Source organism: Sturnus vulgaris, chromosome 7 (genome assembly GCF_052056855.1).
Source record: "Sturnus vulgaris isolate bStuVul1 chromosome 7, bStuVul1.hap1, whole genome shotgun sequence".
Lineage (NCBI taxonomy): Eukaryota > Metazoa > Chordata > Aves > Passeriformes > Sturnidae > Sturnus > Sturnus vulgaris.
This window is the reverse complement of record NC_142249.1, coordinates 17190360-17213348: the sequence shown is the minus strand read 5'-3', so window position 1 is coordinate 17213348 and position 22989 is coordinate 17190360. Positions and strand designations below refer to the sequence as shown.

The following is a 22989-nucleotide window of genomic DNA, read 5'->3' as shown; positions in this document are numbered from 1 at the left end:
CGGGAGGAGCCGAGCCCCGCCCGAGGCGGGCACGGCGGCCACGTCAGCCCGGAGCCGCCCCGCCCGCCTCCGGCCCAGAGCCGGATCCCGGATCCCGCCGCCCTTCCGCCGGCGCCGGGGAAAGGCGCTGCCGTCCCGGCCTGCCCCGCGCCCGGCCCGCTCACACCGCCCGCTCCCGCAGCGCCGCTCCCGGGGCCGGCCCCGCTCCGCGCCGCGGGGAGGGCACAGCTCGGCGGCCGCCCCGCCCCAGCCCGGTGCCTCCCCGCCGCAGCTCGGCCCCGGCTCCGGTCCCGGTCGGCTCCTACCTGCGCGCTGCCGGCGGCTCCGGGCGCGGGGCTCGCCTGCCCGGCTTTGTCTGTGAGGGGCGTTCGCCGCCTCCTTGGCGGGCAGCCCCCAGCCCGGGGCTCCGAGACAGCCGGCCCCGGCGCAGAATGAGCCCCGGCGCCGCTGGAGGTAAGCGTGAGCCCCGCTGCCCCCGCCTCTCCTACTGCGGGACAGGTGTGTGCCCTTCAGTGCGCGATCACCCCAGGTCAGGTAACAGTTAAGAGATGCTCTGCCACTTGTGTGGGCTTCAGAAAGAAGGTAATGAGCCACCCAGAAACTTAAAGCTTCACTTAAATGTGCGGTCCGAACAAGCTGGCGATGGGGCGCGTTACTAACCTGTGTTTATTGAATAAGTAGTGTTTAATTGTTTTTTCCTCTGTCGTCTTACAGGGTGTCTCTTTAGCAAGACTCGTGACATGAAGTAGAACAGGCATTTTGAAGAGCTCTGCCATAAATGCAGCTGTATCTCTGAATGTTGGCACATTTACTGGAGACTTTTCCCAAAGTCTGTTTGAATCAGAACCTGTGAAATTTCCAAAAGCTTCATAATGGAGTTTTTGGCATCCAAAGGAGATTATATTAGATATTTCAAAAGGCCTTTATTGCTAGTTTTAGTATGTTTAATAGTTTTTGTGTGCACTGATCAGGACTACTATAGTTTACTTGGAGTATCCAAAGAAGCAAGTAGTAGAGAAATACGACAAGCATTCAAAAAGCTGGCATTGAAGTTGCACCCTGATAAAAATCAGGTAAGTTACCCTTTTAACAAGTCGAAGTTGGATCTTGGTGTTTAATCAAAAAGTGGTTTTAATTTATCAAAAATGTGAAGTAACCACCTGATAATATAGCTCAAATCAGATTTTCTGTAGAGAAAATTTACAAAAAGTGATAGAATGGTCATACATGGTTTTGTTGAATTTGGGCTGCATTAAATTGCTGTAGTAAAAACAGTCAAGATTCTTTAATTCTCACCTCTGTTTTTGTAACTAGAGGAAAACTTAGTCGTGTACCATATTACCGTGTTGGTAAGCTGTTGAGTTTTGCTCTTTCCATTTATTTTAGGGGGATTTGCTGTTTCCCTACCCTAAATTCTCATTTAAACATCAAATAAGAACAGCCTGTTCTGAGACATCAGTCTCCAAGTGTCAAATAGGACAAAACAGACATCTTGGGACTGCCAAGGTGTAACAGTGGAGGTTACAGAGAGCTCGGGACTAACTGGAGAGAGAAGATTGGAATGGCTCAGTTTGTGCTACCTTATTTCTGAAATACAAAGAAATCACTTTTAAACATCATCAGTTTTTCCTTGAAATGACTTGAAATAAGTGGAAATTCACAGGAAATAAAAGGGTTTAGGTCTTTTTATGTATAACTGCATGGAGTCCCAAAAGACAGCAGTATTTTATGTGAGCTCAGGGCCTGCCTTCACTGACTCCATTGGAGGCTCTTGACAGAGCTCAGAGAGAAAGCCAAATGTCAGCACTTGTAGCTATTAAATGAAGGTTTTGTTTCCTCTGTTGATCCTTTCTACATAATGGCATTTGGGGTCAGTTTCTGTTACTTCCAAGCACACAAATGTTACTAAAGATTTTTCAACAGCTTATTTTCAACCTTAGCAATGATCTACAGAAGATGAGGTCATTAGACGAGTTCCATAATGATAATTTATTTCCTGTGTATCTAGCTAAAAAAAATCAAAAATCTTAAGAAAAAGTGTCTTTTGGATGAAATGTGTAGGCAAAAGTTAAAAGGACTGTGTGGCACATTTTGCACACCACTGTTACACTGCACCTGTGCAGATCCCATACTTGGGTTCAAAATATGTCAAAATCAAAATATTTCACTATTCTAATTCCCAAGCTACCTAGAACAAACATGCTTTTTTAAATAAAAGGAGGAGGCATCTGTCTACACTGTCAGGATGAGAAGGGATGAATCTCTCATTTATGTAGATGGAACCAATCATAAGTTCTGACTACTTCTGCTTCTGACAATGTCAAAGTAATGTAGAAGTACCTAAGGCTCCTTGTTGAAAGGGAATTCTTTTTGTGTTTGCTCCTTAGTTTTAGCTACCTGAATAAATTTCCATTGTGAAATATTTTTGGGAAAAAACCTATTTTGGGAATAATCCCTATAGAGGAGATTTTGAACTGGTTAAAGTAGGGATTCTAGGGCAGTGGAAAAGGTTATGGAGGAAATGGTATGTCTTCATTCTTGAGTATTTTTAGTAATTGCACTGAAGAGAGAGTTGAAAGAAGAGGGTTCACTGGAGAATGCTACAGCCTCCTACCAGTTCACTTTGTATTTCAGTTGGTACTCTAGTGAGGATAGAAGAAATAAGAGGACACATCTGGCTTTGGGAAAGGAAAAGTTTACTGTAGTTTGGTTTGAGATCACAGTGCAATGTCTGCTTCCATCACAACTGGCATCCTTAGCAGGGATATAAAAATATTTCTGAAGATAATTTTCTCGCATGATATGCACAAGATGGTTTATTAATTAATTACTAATTATAGTTTTCCTTACATAGAATGATCCAAACGCACATGAAAATTTTTTGAAAATAAATAGAGCATATGAAGTACTTAAAGATGAAGATCTACGGAAGAAATATGATAAATATGGAGAGAAGGGTCTGGAAGATCAGCAGCAAGGAGGTCGTTACGAAAGCTGGCACTTCTATCGCTATGATTTTGGTAAGTTATGATGGATGTTTGTGATTTGCCTGAAACAGTCACAAGGAAATGCAATATTCAGATCTATGTCACAGCTTTTCACATGTTTCTTATGTATCCTCTCCAGATTTATCTGCTCTGTAGCTGTCACTCTCTCTCTGCTGGCCCAATATTTTATTTACCTTGTTAATGGCTACCCAAAGATGCAATCTATTTACCTAGCCTTTTGTTCCTGCTGCTTGCCTTTTTATAGGTCATCTAACTTCTTGTTTATTTTTGTAAAGTACAAGGCATTTTTTTCACTTAAATGTCAGTGTTAATATTTCATCAGGATTCTTTTTCATTTTTTAAGCAGGAAGACCTTTGTTTAGTATTCTTCAGGGGGATTTTGAGAGGAAATTTTTGCACTATTGAGCCAATTCGATGTGCAGTTATGCAATTAGACATGAGTAGAGGTAGTAGAAACAGAAAACATAACAGAATCATACCTAAAATGGTCTTGATACAAGTTATTTAATGTTTGTCTCAACAAGTTTTAGGTAGTTTTAGGGAAAGGCTGCAATAAATTATTCTCAGAGCTGGTGTAACAGGAGTAAACTAAAACAGGGATCTGAGGAACATAGTTTGATTGGGATGAAAGAAAGCTGAAAGAAACCTCCACCTTGGCAACAATTTTTTGCTGGTGTTGTTTGATTTAGTATGTCCCAGTCTCTAAGAAATAAAGTCTGTGCAGATTGAAATTGAATAAATCAGTGGTGCAACTATCACAGGACAATATGGAAATTAGCCTAAAATTTCTTCAGATAAACAGATTTAGGAGATTTTATCTGCCTGAAGTTTCACTGCTTGATTAAGAAACAGTATCCTTAAATGTCTATTAATCAGTGATTTAGGGAGCATCAATTTTTGTATTTTATATGTGTGTGTATAAAAGTACAGCTTTATATATATATTTATATGTATGGGTGTGCATATGTACTATATGATGTGAGATATAAGTGTAAAGTAATTTAAAAAGTACCTTGTCACCTGTAGAAATTAATTTCTCTCATTATTTATTTGCATTTGATCGTTGTGTACTTCAGGTGAAATGACATCTCACCGTGTTAGGTACTGTAAAAGATCTGCAACCATAGTAGCATAATACAATGCTCTTTAATTGTATTTTTGGTACTCTGCACTGCATTTCTTGTGTAGTTGAAGTAGTGGAGTGTTTTGTAGTGATGCCCTAGGTAGGACTGGTTAGCTTTGTCTCCCTTACCTTTGTTGTACCCACTTCATTCCACTGCATTCACACACACATTTTGTTAGTGGAAAAGCTTGTGGCTGGAAACACCTTTGTGATCTAAATGTTATGGGAACCAGAGGTCAGAAAGTGTGGAAGCTTCTGGACATTACATAAAGCTCTCAGTGAGAAGCTGAGGCTTCTTGAATTTTAATGTGACAGCTGGATGATATTATTTCTAATGCTTTGGCCATAACAGCAGTAGTTCTAATTCTCTGCTTGCTCCATGGTTGGTTACTGAATTAGCAAAAGAATGTTCTGATAGTGAACATTTTAACACTTTTGTAGCATGAGAGTGAGTGAGCTAGCAAGAGGTTAAACTCAGGGTCCATAGTACTAAACAAAGATACCATTTTTGTAAAACCTCTTTGCCAGCTCAGTATTTCAGCTTAAATCTACTCTCTTCTCTTGTGCCTAAGATGATCGTTTCTTTATTTTAAAGATAGAAAAATAAAAAGCAATTGTTGTTTTTTTTTAATAGGTATTTATGACGATGATCCTGAAATTATAACATTGGATAGAGGAGAATTTGGTAAGTTTTTTAAATAAATGGCTGTTTGACAACATGATAACCCAAAGTACAATTTTTACATATTGAGCTGTGTCTTAGTAGGCTTTTCTTACCTGTCTTTCCATACATGTGTTGAGAAATCATCTTCACATGAGAAAATAAACAAAAAAAATCCCCCTTAATGCTTCCTATTAAACACTAGTTAGCGAAGTGATCAATATCAATAAACAGCTTACACTACGTTTTAGAGTTATTGTGTGATCTGTAAAAGGAAATTATTTGAATTAAAATTTTGTTAATTCTAATTTATCATTGCTGTTTCTCTCGTATAAAAATGCACTTGATTGAATTTTTCTAATATTTTTTTTCCTGTAAAATCCAGTCAGTTCTGTGTAGTTCAAAACCAGAAGGTGGTACTAGATACTAAAAACAGAGCTCAGGAGAACAAAGTGTGGAAAGATAACAGTTTGAATGAGAATATTGTCCAGGTTTATTTTCTTTTAAAATTAGATCTAAATTGTTTATAACTAAGAGAGGCTAGAGGTAAAAATACTGGATTTTGTATCATTTCATCTGCATATTGAGTACGGTTTCCTGTGTGCAGGATTGGCCCTACATGCTGAATTAAACTGTTCAAATAGCAGACCCTCATTGAGCTCTTCCTGAGACCACAGTCTTGCTTTGGTTAATCTATTTGCAGGATCTACACATTGCTTAGTTGTCTTTTTTGTGAGGATATTTTAATATAGGCAAATAAAAGTTACAAAATCCACTACAAGAAAATTGGACAGGCTGAAAGCCGAGTAATTCAAGCTGATAACTGCTCTTTGTGTATATTTTGTTGCTGTTGTTTTCTTTCATAAGCAAGATGACTTGTTATCCTTGACTTTTCAAGTAATTATATTAGCTTGGATTTTTAGATTACATTAGACATGATTTCTTCATAAAAGGATTGCCAGGTGGAACTCAGGAAATACATAAAGTAATATAAGGAAATGGAAAATTCTAGTGGGTAAACATCTTTTAGAACTTGTATTTTGTAACCAGACTTACACTATCACACATTTCATCTAGAATAACCTGCAAACAGTACTTTTTTTCTTAATTAATAGAACAGATGCTGAAAGGGTGCTGATAGCTTCTGAAATACGATTTTTGTGCACCTGCCTGAGTGAGATACAATCTTTATCTCATCTGAGTTACTCTTTCTGTGCCTGACATTAAATACTTAATACAGCTTTTGGGGAATACCACATAGCAAAAATGTACATTCTATATGTAACTACATTGCAGATGTGCACGATCTACTTATAATTTCCTTCTCTCCATCTAGATGCTGCTGTTAACTCAGGAGAACTGTGGTTTGTGAATTTTTATTCTCCTCGATGCTCCCACTGCCATGATTTAGCACCTACAGTACGTAAACCAAGTAAATTAACTCTGAAAATTTATTGGTTTTAATAGCATAAAACTTAATGAAGTGGGTTTTTACACTGAAGCTGAAACCAAAGACAACAATTCAAAATGCCAGGAATGAAGCATGTGCTCATTTTTCATTATATCTCTATAGTTAAATAGCCTCTTTTTTGACTTTTTTTTAGTGGAGAGAATTTGCTAAGGAGCTGGATGGAGTGATACGCATTGGAGCTGTGAACTGTGGAGATAACAGAATGCTTTGCCGAATTAAAGGGATTAACAGCTACCCCAGTCTGTACATTTTCAAAACTGGAATGGTGAGTGATAAGACTTCAAGTGTTTTTAAAATGAAATCTGGAGAAGTATTTCTTTAATACTTGTTCAGTCATCGAGATTTTGTATAAACATCTTCCTCTTTAGTATGTTGCTTCCTTTAATAAATACAACTTTTTCTTTACGTTGGTTAAATTAACTTACAAAGTTAACGTCAAAAATATATATTTGTTAATATATATAATTTATATTATATATATAATTCAAAATAAATGCTAATGTTTTTTGCAATGTTTTTTCTGAATAATTTTTCTGTGCAACATATTACTTCTTATTGGGAAGATGCTGTCAGCCAGAGGTGCTGTAGCAAAGGAACAAGTCTCCTTGAATAGTTTCTCTTTTAGTGCTGTAAAGGACTTTTACAAGGCATAGTCTGTGGTTTTGAGTCTTAAAGAATATGGCCATATGCCTAAAGAAACTTGGAAATTCCTTCCACAAGATTCCCTGCATGATGTATGTCACTCTTTATAGCTGCTTGCTAAGTCGTGGTGGTGCTGGGGTGGTGTACAAAGTGCACTTGAATAGATGGATACATTTTGACAATGATAAGTTTTGAGAGGCTGAATGTTAAATGGAGTGATGTAAGCAGTTTTTATTCTAAGACTAAATTATCCTTGTTTTGCAGCATTTGGAAAGAAATCACGTTACAAAATTTAAATTAAGGTTAAATTTCAAACATTCTAATAGGGGAGGGAGAGAACAGTTAGGGTGGTAGTGGAGGTTGGTCCTGCAGTTGCTTATGTACATTTAGAAGAACACAGTAGGTTTTGGGATGGGGTTATTTGTCTTTTTCTTTTTTTTTGTAATTTTATAAACTTTACTCTGTCTTCTATAGCAACCAGTGAAATATTATGGAGACAGGTCAAAAGAGAGCTTGAAGAACTTTGCCATGCAGTATGTTACAAGCACAGTCACTGAGTTGTGGGCAGGTAATGTTCACATGCTTTGCTTGGGGGGCTGTTGTTGAAATTGTTTTTACTACATAAAATATGGCAGAACTATGCATATGACTGAATCTGTCAGCTGTTGCTAAGTCTTCTTTTTGAGAATAAAAATAGTTCATGTAATTTGCTAATACAAATATAAAACCTTGTTTCATGGTCACATTTAACTAGTCACAAACTGATGCAAATTGTTTCACTCTTAGGAAATTTTGTAAATGCTATTGAAACTTCATTTGCTTCTGGTGTTGGTTGGCTGATCACCTTCTGTGCTGAACGTGGGGGTAGGTATATTAAATACTTCTCAAATAATGTGACGAAAGAAAGGACTTCGTTTGATAGTGGCATAATCCCTTTTGCCACTAAAAATCATCGTAGGTACCACAGTATTTGGCCTGTGGGTCATTGAAGCTGTGTGTTAAATGCAGTTTGACAAAAGGGACATTAATGGAAAAATCATGTTATTGTGCTCCTGTAATGTCCTGTGAGTGATTAAAGCAGCACTGGAGTGTAACCCATCAGGAAGGGAAGTGTCAGAAAAGGCTTCTCCCTTCAGTTGCCAGCTCTGGTGACAGACACTGCTGAGGGACACGCCAGCTTCTCGTGATAGCTGAGTGGCAGAAAGGCTCTATCTCCCTCTTCAACCACCAGTATGAAAATTTAGCTGAATAATTTCTCTGAAGTTAGGTTTGCACACAGTAATTGGCTGGTTTTAAGTGAGAGTAGTTTTTTGTAGCTGTTTGTCCCTGGCTTTCTTGGGATCAATACTGGATACAATATTTGAGAAAGTGACCTTAGTTAGCTGGTCTAGCTAAGTAAATGCACTACACCTTTGACAAATAAAGATTTCTCAGCCTTGTGAAGAGACCTTTGTTCTGAGAACTGAATAGCCAGAGCTGCAGTCTTGGATTTACATTTGTAAATAGCTTGATTTCAAGTGCAGCCCTTTTGTTAAGTTTTCAGCTTTGTTTCAGTTAAGGAGAGGTTGATGCATCTTATTTTTTTAAAAAAAATTCTGCACCAAAGGCAATTATTCAAAGTCTAGATGGATAGTTAAAGCATATGATGTATTCAGAGTAGTGAATTATTATTTGTATCACAGAAAATTGATATTTCCATTGAAATATCATTCCAAGACTCCATGTAGATACTTGGACTAGTTTTTTTAAACATTGAGTAATAAATTTTAAAAGTCAGTCTTTACAGTAAATAAAATAGTAAAATTTTTTTAATAACAATTCTGTGTTGATGAAAATGTTATTTGTGGGGGTTTTTAAACTTTGAGTAGACAGTCATTAAGTGCTGATTATTAGATGTGAGAACTCCAGGAATACTGGAGGAACAGCCAGGAAGCATGCCATTAGAAGTGGTCATGTTTTTTCGGAGCAAAGAGGCAATTCTAAGCAAAGAGTAGATTTAGTGCATTAATAAGGTGAAGTTATATGTTTGCAAAGAAATAATTTTTGTTTTGCAGATTGCTTGAGTCACCAAACCCGCCTTAAGCTAGCTGGCATGTTGGTAAGCAGTGCTTCACTTTGAAAGCATTACTTGTTATATTTAAAACAAAATAACAGAAGTGAAAGCATCAACTGTAACTAAAACTCTCACTGAGTTTAGTAGAACCAAGCTATCACTTTCAGAAGAATTAAAAACTTTGCCTGAGTAGCTGTTGAAATAACAGTTTTTAAAGGATTTTATAAAATAATAATTAATATTATGTAATAAATGACAGTGCTGTTTCTTTTCCTTTTCTAAGTATTATATATAACTGTCTGTGTTGAGATTTTCAAAAGCATTGCTGCACCTGAAATTAAAAAATACTTTTCTTTGGATTTGTGTTGTTCTTTTCCTGATTACAGGAAGGTCTTGTTAATGTAGGCTGGATGGACTGTGGCACCCAGGGTGAGCTTTGTGATAATTTAGATGTCTCGTCTAGTACAACTGCATACTTTCCACCTGGAGCCACCATAAATAACAAAGAGAAAGGAGGTGTTTTGGTATGATTTGTTTTTCATTATCTATTTAGACAAACAAAGTGATAACAATGCTAAAGGAATGTATAAATCATTTCCAGACTGATGATACAGAATGGAAAACATGTTTTTTTCTTTTTTCTTCTAAGCTGGTATGCTCTGCTGTGGGTTTATATCCCTGTGTCCGCTCAGGCAGTGATGCTGGGGGTGGTTCCAGTTTGCAGGGAGGGTGAAAAGCAGCCTGTGACTGTGCCTGGCCACCTCCCCAGGAGCCTCCCTGAGCAGCTCGGGGAGTTCAGGCCTGGGAAGTGCTCTGTGACTGGCCCAGCAGCTGCTTCTAATGCTGCTGCCCTGGGCGAGCCTGGGAGCCTCTTCTCCCAAGCAAAAACTGATGGGACAAGAGGAAATGGTCTCAAGCAAGGGAGGTTTAGATTGAGTATTAGCAAAAGTTTCTTCAGCAGAAGAGTTGTGAGGCAATGGAACTGCCCCGAAGGATGTGGTTGAGTCAGTATCCCCTGGGGGATTTAAAAGAAGTGTGTAGACCTTGCACGGGGATGTGGTTTAGAGTAGTGAACTTGGCAGCTGGTCACAGCTTGGACTCAATGATCTTAAAGGTCTTTTCCACCCTAAATGATTCTATGATCTTTGATGTGCCCCTAATTTTTTATTACAGAAATAATATGCCCCAGGTATCACAAGTTTGAGAAATGCTACCCTGACATGTGTGATAAAAGTACTCCTACAGTGTCTGTCAGTACAAATTTTACTGCTCAGTTCTATTCTGATATTGAAGCCCACATTTGTATGGTAGTTTTAACTTCCCTAATTGATGGGAGACATTTCTGTTTGAAGCACGACTTGTTCCTTCATTGTCACTACTGTTACCTGTATTTTTAAAAGGAGGAAAATAAATTGCAACCTACCTACTTTGAACCTTTTAACTTACCAACTCAGTTACTGATTCATCCAAAATTTTACAAGTTAAGGAAACCTAAATATCTCTACAGTGCAGTTAAGGAAGGCTGTAAAACTATACTGGTAATCTTGTAAACTTGATTGTTTGGTTTAGTGTGAAATTTGAATTTCACGCTCTTTGGTCTTGTCTTGACAAAATATGATTTCTTGGGTTTAATATTGTAGGCAAGTGAGCTGAAAAGCAGTATTCTAAAAGCGATGTTTGTGAAATTACATGTATGAAAAAGAAGTTGATCAAATAAAATATTATTAACTGCATTCTCCATTTGATTGAAGGGAAAAAAATCAGAATAAATTCCCTGACACTTTGAGTACTAATCAGGTTGATGTTTGTAATTCCTTGTAATAAAGAGAGTTAACTTTCCTTCCTAGTTTCTTAACTCCTTGGATGCCAGAGAAATATATCAAGAAGTGATGCAGCATCTACCAGACTTTGAAATCATCTCTGCAGCATCATTAGAGGTACTTTTTTTAAAAATATGCTAAGATTTCTTCAAAAAATATATTTTTGTATTTTTATTATTATTTTCTACGCTTTTCAAATCTTGTTGACACAACAATTAGTATTTAACTGAATATTACTTCTTTTTATCTATACCCAAAATTATTTAACACTGTTTATATTTACTTCTGTTATTCGGCAAAATAACAAAAGTAAGGGGAGGAGATTTCATAGGAATATAAGAAATCACAGAAATTGCCATTGCAGCTCACAGTTTTTTTGTGTTCAATTCTCTGCAATTGCAGTTTTCTAGCTATTTTTTGAATCAACTACATTGTAGAGAATTTTGGTTTAAGTTTGGTATTTTAGAAAAGAAAAAGAAAATACTTGTTAATCCATGATAATTTATGTATGAACTGAAATTAAGTGTCTTAAAAGTAGCTCATGTCTTGGAGGAAAAACAAAAGGAAACCTCTTTCCAGACCTGTAATTGCACATAACAGGGTAATTTACAACAGGAAATCCACATAGAAACAACAAATATTAGAGTGCAGCTTGTAGCCAGATTGTTCTCAGATTTTTTCCACTTCCTTGATTGTGATGCAGTAAAAGGAAGTTTAGTGGAAGGACTGCATGAAAGAATTTTAGTGGAAGTCTTTCAGAGATGAATACCTTGACATTTGCCTTTATGAAACACAAAGGAATTTCCCATGTTGGTGTAGTTGGGATTAATTTTCTGTGGTTTTGTTGGTTTGTTTTTTCCTGTGGTTTCAAGGATCGTCTGGCTCATCACCGGTGGCTGCTTTTCTTCCAGTTTGGAGAGGGTGATAAATCAAATGTGCAGGAATTTAAGAAACTTAAATTTTTACTTAAAGATGAGCATATTCAGGTAAGAGTGCTCAGTCTGTTATTTTTGAAAATTTTTGCTTTGACTAGAAGAATTTTAATATCACATTTATTTTAGGTGTCTTCTTGCCTCCTTGCTGTTATATTTGGGGGGGAAAGAGAATTCTTTAAGTTTTTAGTCCCCATTTTGGCCTTTAAATTAAAAGTTAGCAAGCAGCATAATATAGTTGTGCTAATAGTTTTCCTTGAACATCACTTTGTCTTAAGATCTCTGTTGTTTATAAAAAAGGCTATCAGTTTTCCATACTTTTACCTTTATTTTCCAACTCTTACTGCCTTTCAGAATATGTTGATTGATATAAATTAGGCTGCTTTAATTAAAATGGCATTGTCTGTTAAATATAGGTTGGGAAGTTTGACTGTCTTTCCTCACCAACCATCTGCAACAAGCTGTATGTTTATCAGCCTTGTTTAGCAGTCTTCAAAGGAAAAGGAACTGGAGATTATGAAATTCATCATGGTAAGGGAAATTTTGACAAGCTTAAATCATGACCTAATCCCTTTGAGATGACAGAATCTTTGGCAAAACGCAATTGTTTTCCCAAAGAACAGTTTAGAAGCTTTAATATTTGCTGTCTTTCCTCTGACCATAATGTAGCTTTACACACGCTATTTATAATTTCCTTTGGTTTTCTTTATTTTATTTTTCCTGGCTAAGCAGTCATCAGAGTCTGAGGGATGTATTTTGTCTTTGTAGTCTGTTTCAATATCATTTACATAATTACATACAAATGAAATCACTGAAGCTGATCAGGACAGCTTCTGCTTTGGGTAGGGTAACCAAAGGATGCTGTAAGACACACCCTTCAGTGAGGCTCAACATGCTGGTTACACAGTGCAGCTAGTTTGACAAACTTGGATTTGGTTTCATGTATCACTGCACTAAAACTAATTCCATGCTTTGTTAACTTCTATCCAAGATACTGAGACTTTTACCACTTACTTTCATCTCCAGCATCACAGTTTCCTTTCAGGAAAGGCTGGAACTATGTTACTGTGTACTCTTGAAAGGATTCAAAAACGCTGGTTGAAGAAGAAGGGCAGCCTGAAGCCAAACTGTAGCTTGCAGGAACAGGTGTAGCTTCATCCACAATGTGGCACAAGGCAGTTATGCAAGATGAAGTTCTCATTTCTCAGCCTCTGACGTATTAGATACAGCCTGCTAGGATTAAGTCAGAACCTCAATAATGTTATAAACAGGAAAAGTGAAAAGTTTTTCACTGTTTCGAAAAGATTAGGCTTATCAAGGGGGAGAGATAATCCCATACATCAAATGATTGGTATATAAGGAAAAGCCTTCTGTAATTGACATTGCTGCAGGGAAGGCAAGGCTGCATCCATGCAGCACTTTTGTAATGGTGTGGATTACAGTGGAAGTACATTGGACTTCAGTGTATACAGGGATTTTTTTTCTGAATGTTTTGGTTTACTACTTAGAAAATAGATGGCATGTAGAACACGTACCAATAGCCATCTCACTCCAGTCTCTATGAGAAAATAATCCTCAAAAGAATCAGGCTTTTTTATATGCTTTGTTGAAGGGCTTCAACAGTTTAAAATCTAAGAACAGCAATAAATCTTGCTAAGTCATTGTGCAGTGACTTCAGATTTGATTAACCTGAAGTTCTTATTCTCAGACAAACTCTCATTTCTGCTGACAAATATGTCTCCAAAGGGTATGAAGAGACTGATCTTTGCCCATTCAAGCTGTGTGAGCAAAAATTTCAGTTACACCTAAATAACTGTGATTTTTCAATATAATTTTTTTTGCCTGAAGTTCTTAGCTTGTTAATCTCTTTGCCAAGTCAAGGGTATCTAGAATTCTACTTTTTAATTCCAACACAAGTAAGATGGTAAAATGACTAATAATCCTGTCACAAAAAAATTGTCATTTTGTTTGACAAAAACATGTTTTGTCTTGGATAAAGCATTTATTTGCCTAATATTGGGTAATTGTCCTGTTTAATATTTAGCCACATATCAACTATCAGCTACAGTATGTCCTGCCCGTGTAGTTTGGAGTTTAACATTGTCCTTCTAAGGAAAAAAGCAAGTCAGTCCCTGCTAAATTTATTTAAGCAGGCTGTTTTTAAATATTAGACAAGGGATCTGAAAGACTCCTATTGCTTTCAAAGGGTTTTTAAATTCCATTTCTCATAGGTAAAAATTGAATTTCCTTTCTACATTTTTCTTTGCAGGAAAGAAGATATTATATGACATTGTTGCATTTGCCAAAGAAAGTGTGAACTCCCATGTCATCACACTGGGACCTCAGAATTTTCCTGACAAAGATAAGGAACCATGGCTTGTGGATTTTTTTGCGCCGGTAAATATTTAATATCTACATTTTCCTTCTAAAATCTCTTCTGTTACTATGTAACAACGTACTAAGGAGTATCTTGGAAGTGCCCTTCAGAATCATTGAGAGGGCGCCCTAATTCCCCATTCCCTGGCAGCTCTAGTTCCTAACTGGGTTTTGTATTAAGTGGATTCTGTTGTCAAAGCAGCATATTATTAATCTCAGATATTCTCCTGAGAGCTACCTGTGGGAAAAGCAATTGCACTTACTTGCATTTTGTCTTCTAGTGGTGTCCTCCTTGTCGAGCCTTGTTACCGGAGCTGAGAAAAGCATCTAAACATCTTTATGGTCAGCTTAAATTTGGGACACTAGACTGTACTGTCCATGAAGGCCTTTGCAACATGGTAAGCTGCATGAAACTAAAAATAAATGCAAATATAATTCTTTCAAACAGTATTGTTTTCTTTGAATTGGGGGTAGGAGGATATGGGCAGACAATGCTTGTCCTTTAATGTTACTTTCCTGAAGGGCAGTAAATTGAACAGGCACTTGTATCATAATTTTTTGCAAGGAAGCAAACTATATAGCCACTACAGATAATGTATTAATGTAGAATACAGTTCAGATTTTATTCTGATTTCATAATGTGACTGGAAGACTTCAGAAGTCTCAGAATTTAATAATTCTGGGGGCTGGGGTTAATGTCTGAAAATTAATGGAAAATAAGCAAAAAAGGATGAACTTTTTAAAGTTTTATTTAGATGTGTTTACCCAAGGAGGAATTCAAATGATGGAAACCAGCTGTGTTCAGTGGTGAACAATAGTTACTCATATAGTACAAACATTCTGTCTGAGGACTGGCAATAGTTTTAAAGCTCAGGCTTAGGAGGCCCATGGATTAATTCCTGTATTTGTGGAGCATGGCAAAAGAATTACTGGCTGGTTTTTAAACTGAGAACACACTATGCCATCTCTAAATACAACTGGCATCTTCTCTGTACTGATTTGTTATGGTGTCAGATTCTCACCTGCATGTAAGTCTGAGCCCTTGTACTGTGCAAACTGAGCAGATGAGCAGCTTGAGCCACCAGTACCAATGATAGTTAGAGGCAAGTCCAAGAGCCTTAACGATTCAGTGCAATTTGTTATTGTTTACCAGCATAACATTCGAGCTTACCCAACAACAGTGGTGTTCAATCAGTCTGATGTTCATGAGTATGAAGGACATCACTCTGCTGAGCAGATCTTGGAGTTTATAGAGGTATGTAAATGATAATGTTTGTTACAGTCTTTTTCTATGCAGTTCATACACAAATATGTTCTTTAGTTGGAAGAATCTCAGATTTTTATTTTTTTTAATTAGACAAGGAAAATAAAAGGTGAAAAAACTTTGGGCAAGAAAAGTGATCCAGCAACTGTCAGAGAGACTTGGCAACTAATGGGTTAATTTTCCTACTTTGTCACATAATTTCTTTGACATCATTAGCAAATAAAGAAAGATCCCTTCCAATCTGCAAATTAATAGTAATGATTTCTGTCTTATGGAAAGGATAAAGGAACTAATATTACATCACACTTCCTGCTTTTAAGATGGAAATGCTTCACGTACACACCTTGATATAGGAAGGGGTCCACATCCTTGAGCTTTCTTAACTCACAGAACTGCAAATTACTGGTATTGGTCACTGTTGATGCTAGAGTTCTGGCACCCTACTTGGCTCCAGCATTGAGGTTCACTGCTATATCTACAGGGTATTTTTCACTTTTTGAAGAGATGGTTCTGTTCAGGTGACTCAGAAAAAGCAGCTTCAAAAAACACACATGCAGAAACAGGTGGAGATGAGTCTTTCAGTTGGCATTCAGAAGCCCATAGTGCAGTATATGTATTCCCCTGCATTGAATAGCATGGCTGAGTTTCCTAACTCCTATTTCTGCCATGTAGGCTGGATTTCTTGATTTTTACCTTCTTTTATTGGGAAAAGGCAGAAAACCTCCTTTTTGGAGCCTAGGTGTACTTTTCTGATAGTTTTTCTCAACAAATTAGGCATATGATTTTTTGAGGTTGAAGGAATGTCTTTTGGTCCTTCCATGCCTTTCAGTGGTGTGGAGCCTTCCCTACCAGAGCAGCAAGCAAATTTCACAGAACATTCTCAGAATTTGGCACAGTCTGTTTGTACATGATGGCCCTAGGTAGGGGATACACTGTGCAACAGAAAGTGATGTCCATAAGCTGTCTTTACTTAGGATCTTAGGAATCCATCGGTGGTCTCCCTAACACCAGAGACATTTGCTGAATTAGTTCAGAGAAGAAAACGAGAGGAGATCTGGATGGTGGACTTCTACGCTCCATGGTGTGGACCTTGTCAGGCTCTAATGCCAGAATGGAAGAAAATGGCCAGGGTAAATGACATTCAAACACTTTTCTTGCTTTTGTTCCATTTCTGGGAAATTGCTGAGATAGCACAACTGCTTTCTTAAGAGAATTGTCAGCTGAGAAAATTTAGAGTCTAATACTGCCACCAAAACAGGCAATTCCTACCTGGCAATTTTGTATTGCTTCAAATACAAAGTTTTTTATTTGGCTTTTTAAAAGCTTCAGTACACTTGACACTGTACTGACAACCCTTCCTGGAGGGGTGTTGTAAGGAAGTTGAACTAGAAAATTCCGGGGAGAAAAAAAAGGGCTTTGGAAACATGCCTGTGACTTTGAGACATTTAGAACTCGACCAGGAGTTGTAGCCAGGATTCACTATTCTGTTGGAATGTCTGTGAAGTAGTAGTAGCTCTGTAGGACACATTCAGTAATCATCAGCTTCCCTGCCCAGGCCAGGTAGTTTGGGCCTTGGCAACAAAGACAGTGTGTTCAGGACACAGGTCCATGTGACACTGCAGCACATCTGCACTGCACCAGGCTCTGGCACAGTTACTGAGCTGTGATGGGCACACAGCAATGGGGCATTCCTTACCCTAGATAATCCCACTCGTGGGTGCCTTTGAGGTAAGGTAGGTCCCCTGTGAGCCGGGTGAAGTATTACTGAAATTATTGTAGTATTGGTTGACATATTTGATGGTAGGTTTTCTTTTCCTTTTCAGATGTTAAATGGATTAATCAGTGTAGGCAGTGTGGATTGTCAAAAATATTATTCTTTCTGTCACCAAGAAAGTGTTCGGGGCTATCCTGAAATCAGACTCTTTCCTCAAAAATCAAACACAGCTCATCAATACTAGTAAGTACATTGCTTCAGTTTGGGAAACATTCCATTATGTGAAACAAGACAAACCTCTTCTGTTGTTTAGAAGAGGTTTATCACAGCTATTAAAATAGACTGTTAGGTTATTACTGTACTGGATGCTATTGGCTTTGTTACTTCAAACTACTGATTTTATTTGGCCATTTCATTTCAGTAATTTGAAATTAACAGGAATCTTAATTTTTATTTCTTCTCTTTCTTCTCTTGGTCTTCTAGTCCTAAATTTTATAGGTTTTAATTGTATTTGTGAGAGTTTTCATTTATTCAGGTTTGAAAGCAGGGTAGAAATATATCCTAAAACATACAGATCTTCATTCTTTATTTGATTATCACCACTCTTCAGGGTGGGTTGTTTGTAAGGTTTTTTTCCAAAATAATTTGAACTACTGTGCACCTGGCTTTTTGTTTTCTCTTTAATGTTTTTATAGTAGCTACAATGGATGGCACAGAGATGCCTATTCACTCCGAGGCTGGGCATTGGGGTAAGTTACTGCATTAAACCTTGTTCACGAGCTGCTGATGTAGTTGCTTGCTAGGCTAAATAAGTATTTCAATACCATGTAAATCAAGATCTGGAAACACTTGGGTATATGTATTGCTTAATTTAAGATGCTCGAGTTTCTATGTCTTTTAACTTACTGCTTTTAAAATTTGGAGAAATAGCATATTCCTTGTACCCATTGCTTGAAGACCATATTATTTTGTTTATCACATTTAAGAAGTTATTCACTTATAGTAGAGTGTGTGAAATAGGGATTTCCAGACTACTCATATTCTTAATTTCAGCAGCTTTTCTTACATGGTATTTGAATATTGTTTAAAGTTTTGAATGTATTACGACTGTTATTCTTCCTTTACACAGATATTTACCACAGGTGTCTGTAGACCTCACCCCTCAGAGTTTCACAGAAAAAGTTCTGAATGGGAAAGATCATTGGGTCATTGATTTTTATGCTCCTTGGTGTGGACCTTGCCAAAATTTTGCTCCTGAATTTGAGATGCTTGCAAGGGTATGTTTTTAAATGTACTGGCAGCTTGTTATAATTGTAATGGTTAAAAATCTTACTCCACAGCACTTTGTTAGCAGTCATCCAAAAACCACAGTACTTCCATGAGCCTCCTACTCATGCAATGATGCACACTTCTAGGTCCCACTAGACAGTGGGTGTTGTCTTTTCCACAGACAGACACACAGAAACCCTCTTTTGAGACAGATTTCAACTTTTGATGGAGTGGCCTTTGGAGCTATGGTGTGCTTTTGTGCTTTGCCCTGAATTCAAGTGCAAGTCTTCTCTGAACACATAGAGAGACACCTGACACAAGGGTGACAGTCCGGGAAGCAAGCAAGCAACTACTCTGAAATATTTCAGAGATTTGAGCGATTTTTTTTTTTTATTTATTTTTAGCTGCACTGCTGGCTTATTCCCCTTATTTGCTTATACTCACCCATGGAAACTTGTAGTTTGTTCCTAATAAACATTTCTTTTCAGGCCGTTAAAGGAAAAGTAAAAGCTGGAAAAGTGGACTGTCAGGCATATGGTCAGACCTGTCAGACTGCTGATATCAGAGCCTATCCTACTGTTAAGTTTTACCCCTACCTAGGAACAAAGGTAAAGTGTTACTGGTGAGCAGATACTGTTAGTAAATGTATTTCATTTCACCTTAAAACTAAACAGGATATTTCCATAACATATTAAAGTGAATTATTTATATATTACTGTATCTCCAAATAATCCATTTCAGTAATACTTAAAATAGTAGGACAGTGATACAATAATAATAAATTGAAAAATTGATAGAACTAAATAGTAACTAAATAGAAATGGAATTATAATCGTAATTAAAATGCAGGCTTAACCAGATCTAGGGTTTAATTTGCAAGGTGTTGGGTGACAAAATGTTTTTCAGTCTTTACCAATTCCATCACCAACTACCCAGAATGAGATGGTTTTTTTCTAAATGAAATACGGTCAACTTCATTTTGGCCAAGGAGAAATTTAATTAAATGTTGTTATTATATTGCAAGACCAATTTTGACTTATATAATGTATTTTAAGATAGATAATTAATGAAAAAGATATGGTTGTGTTGTCTCAAAAACAAACCTTATCAAACTATTTCAATTATTAGTGGGACTCTTTCAGATCAACATTTCCTACTAACAAAGTAATAGTATAAATTAAAAAATACAAACAGTATTCAGATAGTTATAGGGAATTGCCTTTATTCTTGTAACACTAATAAATTTCAGAAATATTATAGCGACCTTTTTAAATGTATTAATGCTGAAGAGAAAGTACTAATGGTTTCTGGTAGATAATTGGCTTAACTTACTTTTTTTTTTAACTGGATTTTTAATGGGAAGTTTTAGAAGTCTTTCATCACACAATCCCACTAAATTCAATGATATTTTCTGTGGTAAAGAGTAAAGGCTTCCTAAGGTCTTCAAAGTAGCCACTCAGAGTCACAGATTTCACATAGATGACAAAGTGGCAGACTTCGTAATAGGTGTCTAGTTTAAATACATCAATAAATGTGAGAAAATTGTAACTATTTCAGATTTCTTTAATGATTAATGTAGTTCTGAAAACCAGCAGCTAAGAGTGGTTCTTAGTACAATGCAAATTAGCATTGTATAAACAGAGACAAAAATAGTTCCATTAATCATAAATAAAGCTTCCAGAGCCATTGTATTCTGCCCTGCTTTCATCTTGAATTTTGTCTGAAAATTGTTTAACATTACCCATGCTTGGTTTTTTTTCTTTTCAGAAAAGTGTTATTGGGGAATATATAGACAGCAGAGATGCAAAAGGTATAGCTGACCTTTTGAATGAAAAATTAGAAGCAATGGAAAATAAAGGAAAAAGAAAAAAATCTAGAAATAAGGTAAGAACACTTACTGTGGAGCCTTTTGCAAAAGACTTGCTGTAAATAATAACTGTTTAAAATTACGTTCTTTATCTGTAGTATTAAATGCAACTTAGAGAGGCAAGGGTGGGTAAACTTAAGATATTAACACACAGCTACTAAATACCCTGAATGCTATTTAAGAAACATTTGTCCAGTTGAAAAATTAGCACTACTGAAAACTTCAAAATCGTATGAAAAATATTTTTGTTTGTACTTTCAGAGAAACATTATTTATTGTTTATCTTCTTGTCACTAGGATGAACTCTAACTGGTACTGAAGGTAGATACAATTTAAAATATTCTGAAGCTGTGAAGATAGAAGACACCACAAGGAAAATATAAGGATAGTTACATTGACAACAGGACAAGACACAGAAAAACAAGTTTGAGTTCACAGGCATACACGACTGTATGAGTTCTGTTAAACTGTGGGGAGATGAAAACATTTTGGTTTTGGTGGAGGCAATGTTTCTGCATGTCCCTCTTCTGATATACCAGCCACCTTCTTCCTGGCCAAACACTGGAGTTGACCAGAAATGTGGACTCTATCACTTTTGCCTACCCATTTACTAGTTCCTTATATTTTTTTCTGTCTCTTCTCAAATGCTTTTTGAATGTGGCCCTCAGCCTGTGGCTGAATATGCACTCAAACCACTCTGCAATGCAGAACATAATGATGGATTGTCTGTTTGAAAGACAAACAGTTGGACCTGATGCTTATTCTGCTTTGGGGTTGCATTATTGTCTAGTCAATGGTTAAGAAATAAAATCAAGAAGTGGTAGGAGGATATGTTTATTGAATTAAATTGCTCTTGCCCTCGAGTGGATTACTCCACTGTGGCAGTGGTGATGCTGCCTGGATGAAGAGAACTTTGAAGAGCTTCTTTAGTTGCTTGGTTTGGTTTTGGGATTTATTTTTTTTTTAAGTAAGAAAGAAAAAGTAAGTCACATGTGGTGTTGACTTTCAAAGTTTAAATTATGCAATAGAAGCATCTGGTTAAGTCATTAGATCATCACTGTTATCACTGTCTTTTTAAATATGAATGTATTCTGTGGACATATTTCACCTCTTTTGGCATTACCACTTTCCCTTTCCCTGCGGACATGTTTTTAGGTGGTTTTTTTGTGTTTGTTTTTATATAATCTTCAGGCAAGCAGGAGAGCAAGTGCCTTCTTTAATTTAATAATGAACACTGTACATTGCAATGTCTCCTCCTACTTCTTACTAGAATTCCTACTCTAAAGAGGAATATTTTTCAGAGCTTCTCCATAGACAAGAAAAATTACAGAAGACAACAAAATATCTACAAACAACTGTTTCATGATTTCAATAAGATGCTCCCTAGACCTTGACAGATGGAATTTCCTCCCTGCTCTCTATGTATTTAGACCTAGCTCTCTATGTATTTAGACTTAGCATGACTGGTCAGTGTATTACAAGTATGACAAATTTGTAAATGCATTGTAATTGACAAATAACTTATTTCATAAAGAAGGCAGCAAGAAGCAAAGAGATACAAGTAACTGAGACATTCAACTGTTTTTTCCCCTATTTTCAGGGTTGCCTCTATTGATTTGTCATTTTTGCAGCATATTATTCTAAGAACAAAGAGACTATTGCATCGATTTTTTTAATAAAGTAGACCTTCCTACATCCAAATCTCACTTAAAACTCAATCACAGTCAAAAATTAAAATTTTAAAACAAACTTTTGGTCAGTTTTTGCATATCACTGTAACTACAGTTCACACCTTCTACGCTCTTCTTGGAGAAAGAGGTCTAGGAAAAGTTTTGAAACATATTTAGGCTGTGGGGAAGAGGATTTAGTTTAAATATCAATAAAGTTCATTTTGAAGATATAATTCTGTATCAAGATATTCTCTTTGCATCTAGATTTTTAAATTTCTGAGAGACCAAATGGATGTATATGGGTGGGGGAAAATAATCTTCCAAACAAAAAGAAAACTAGATGATGGAGGTTTCTAAGGTTTTCCAGGTTTTCAAGGATTTTTTGCATGCTACTCTGAGAGATTTCAGTAAGCAGGCTGGGGGAAAAATGGAGTGGGTAATAAAATCTTGCCTTTATTTTTAGCCATACAAATAAATAAATACAACCTTTTATAAATAGCTCTATCTCCAACCTTCCCTAAGGACAAAGTCACAGTTACATGATCTCATTTTTACTAATGAAGGTTTTAAACTGGTTATGCAAGACCAGTGGAGCAGCACTATTCCAGAATAAAAACATCTTGAAAAAACCAAAGTCCTCAGTTTTCTCCTGTAGGATCATGGAGGTGTCAGCATTAGAATTCCACATCTACTACTCCACATATAGAGCATATCTACAGCATATTTTGTGTTCTATTATGTGTTGCCCTTCCTTTATGCATGTGTAATAACACAAGAAGGAAAATGTAAAGACCAGCCTCACACTCTGCTGTTTGTCATTGGAATTCTGATGGCTTTTAAATTTCTCTCTGGAATCCTGTCTTGTTTTAATTAAAACAAGGACTTCTGTGGCTGTTTAGTGTAACTGAACTGAGAAGCTACCACACCTTATCCTAGAACAACCAATTCCTCAAAAGCCATTTGGCTCATTTAGCTTCTACTGCTGCTAAAAGGCATAGAAATAGAGAGAATAAAGCAAAAGTGTCAAGCAGCATCCTGCGTTTATATGGTCTGCAGTTGGAAAAATCATGTTTTGATCAAACCTGGCAGGTTTACAAAGCCTGTACCCAGGATACTTCG

General features: G+C 36.8%; 1 protein-coding gene across 2 annotated transcripts; it reads left to right on the top strand.

Annotated features, from left to right (window-relative positions):
- The first annotated feature begins 324 nt into the window (after nt 1-324).
- On the top strand, nt 325-22103 carry DNAJC10 (DnaJ heat shock protein family (Hsp40) member C10). Of its 2 annotated transcripts, XM_014880305.2 has the most exons (23): nt 326-453; nt 715-1073; nt 2855-3020; nt 4766-4816; nt 6129-6211; nt 6397-6528; nt 7380-7473; nt 7692-7769; nt 8960-9003; nt 9345-9482; nt 10806-10895; nt 11651-11764; nt 12127-12241; nt 13980-14107; nt 14368-14484; nt 15240-15341; nt 16325-16480; nt 17174-17307; nt 17760-17813; nt 18194-18341; nt 18822-18941; nt 20101-20217; nt 20498-22103. In XM_014880305.2, exons 2-23 carry the CDS (start codon nt 873-875, stop codon nt 20507-20509), a joined length of 2394 nt encoding a protein of 797 aa, XP_014735791.2. In that variant the 5' UTR covers nt 326-453; nt 715-872; the 3' UTR covers nt 20510-22103. The 2 variants fall into 2 exon arrangements, with proteins under 2 accessions (XP_088024057.1, XP_014735791.2); XM_088167931.1 differs by lacking the exon at nt 20498-22103 and having other exon boundaries at nt 325-453; nt 20101-20414.
- The last annotated feature ends 886 nt before the right edge of the window (nt 22104-22989 follow it).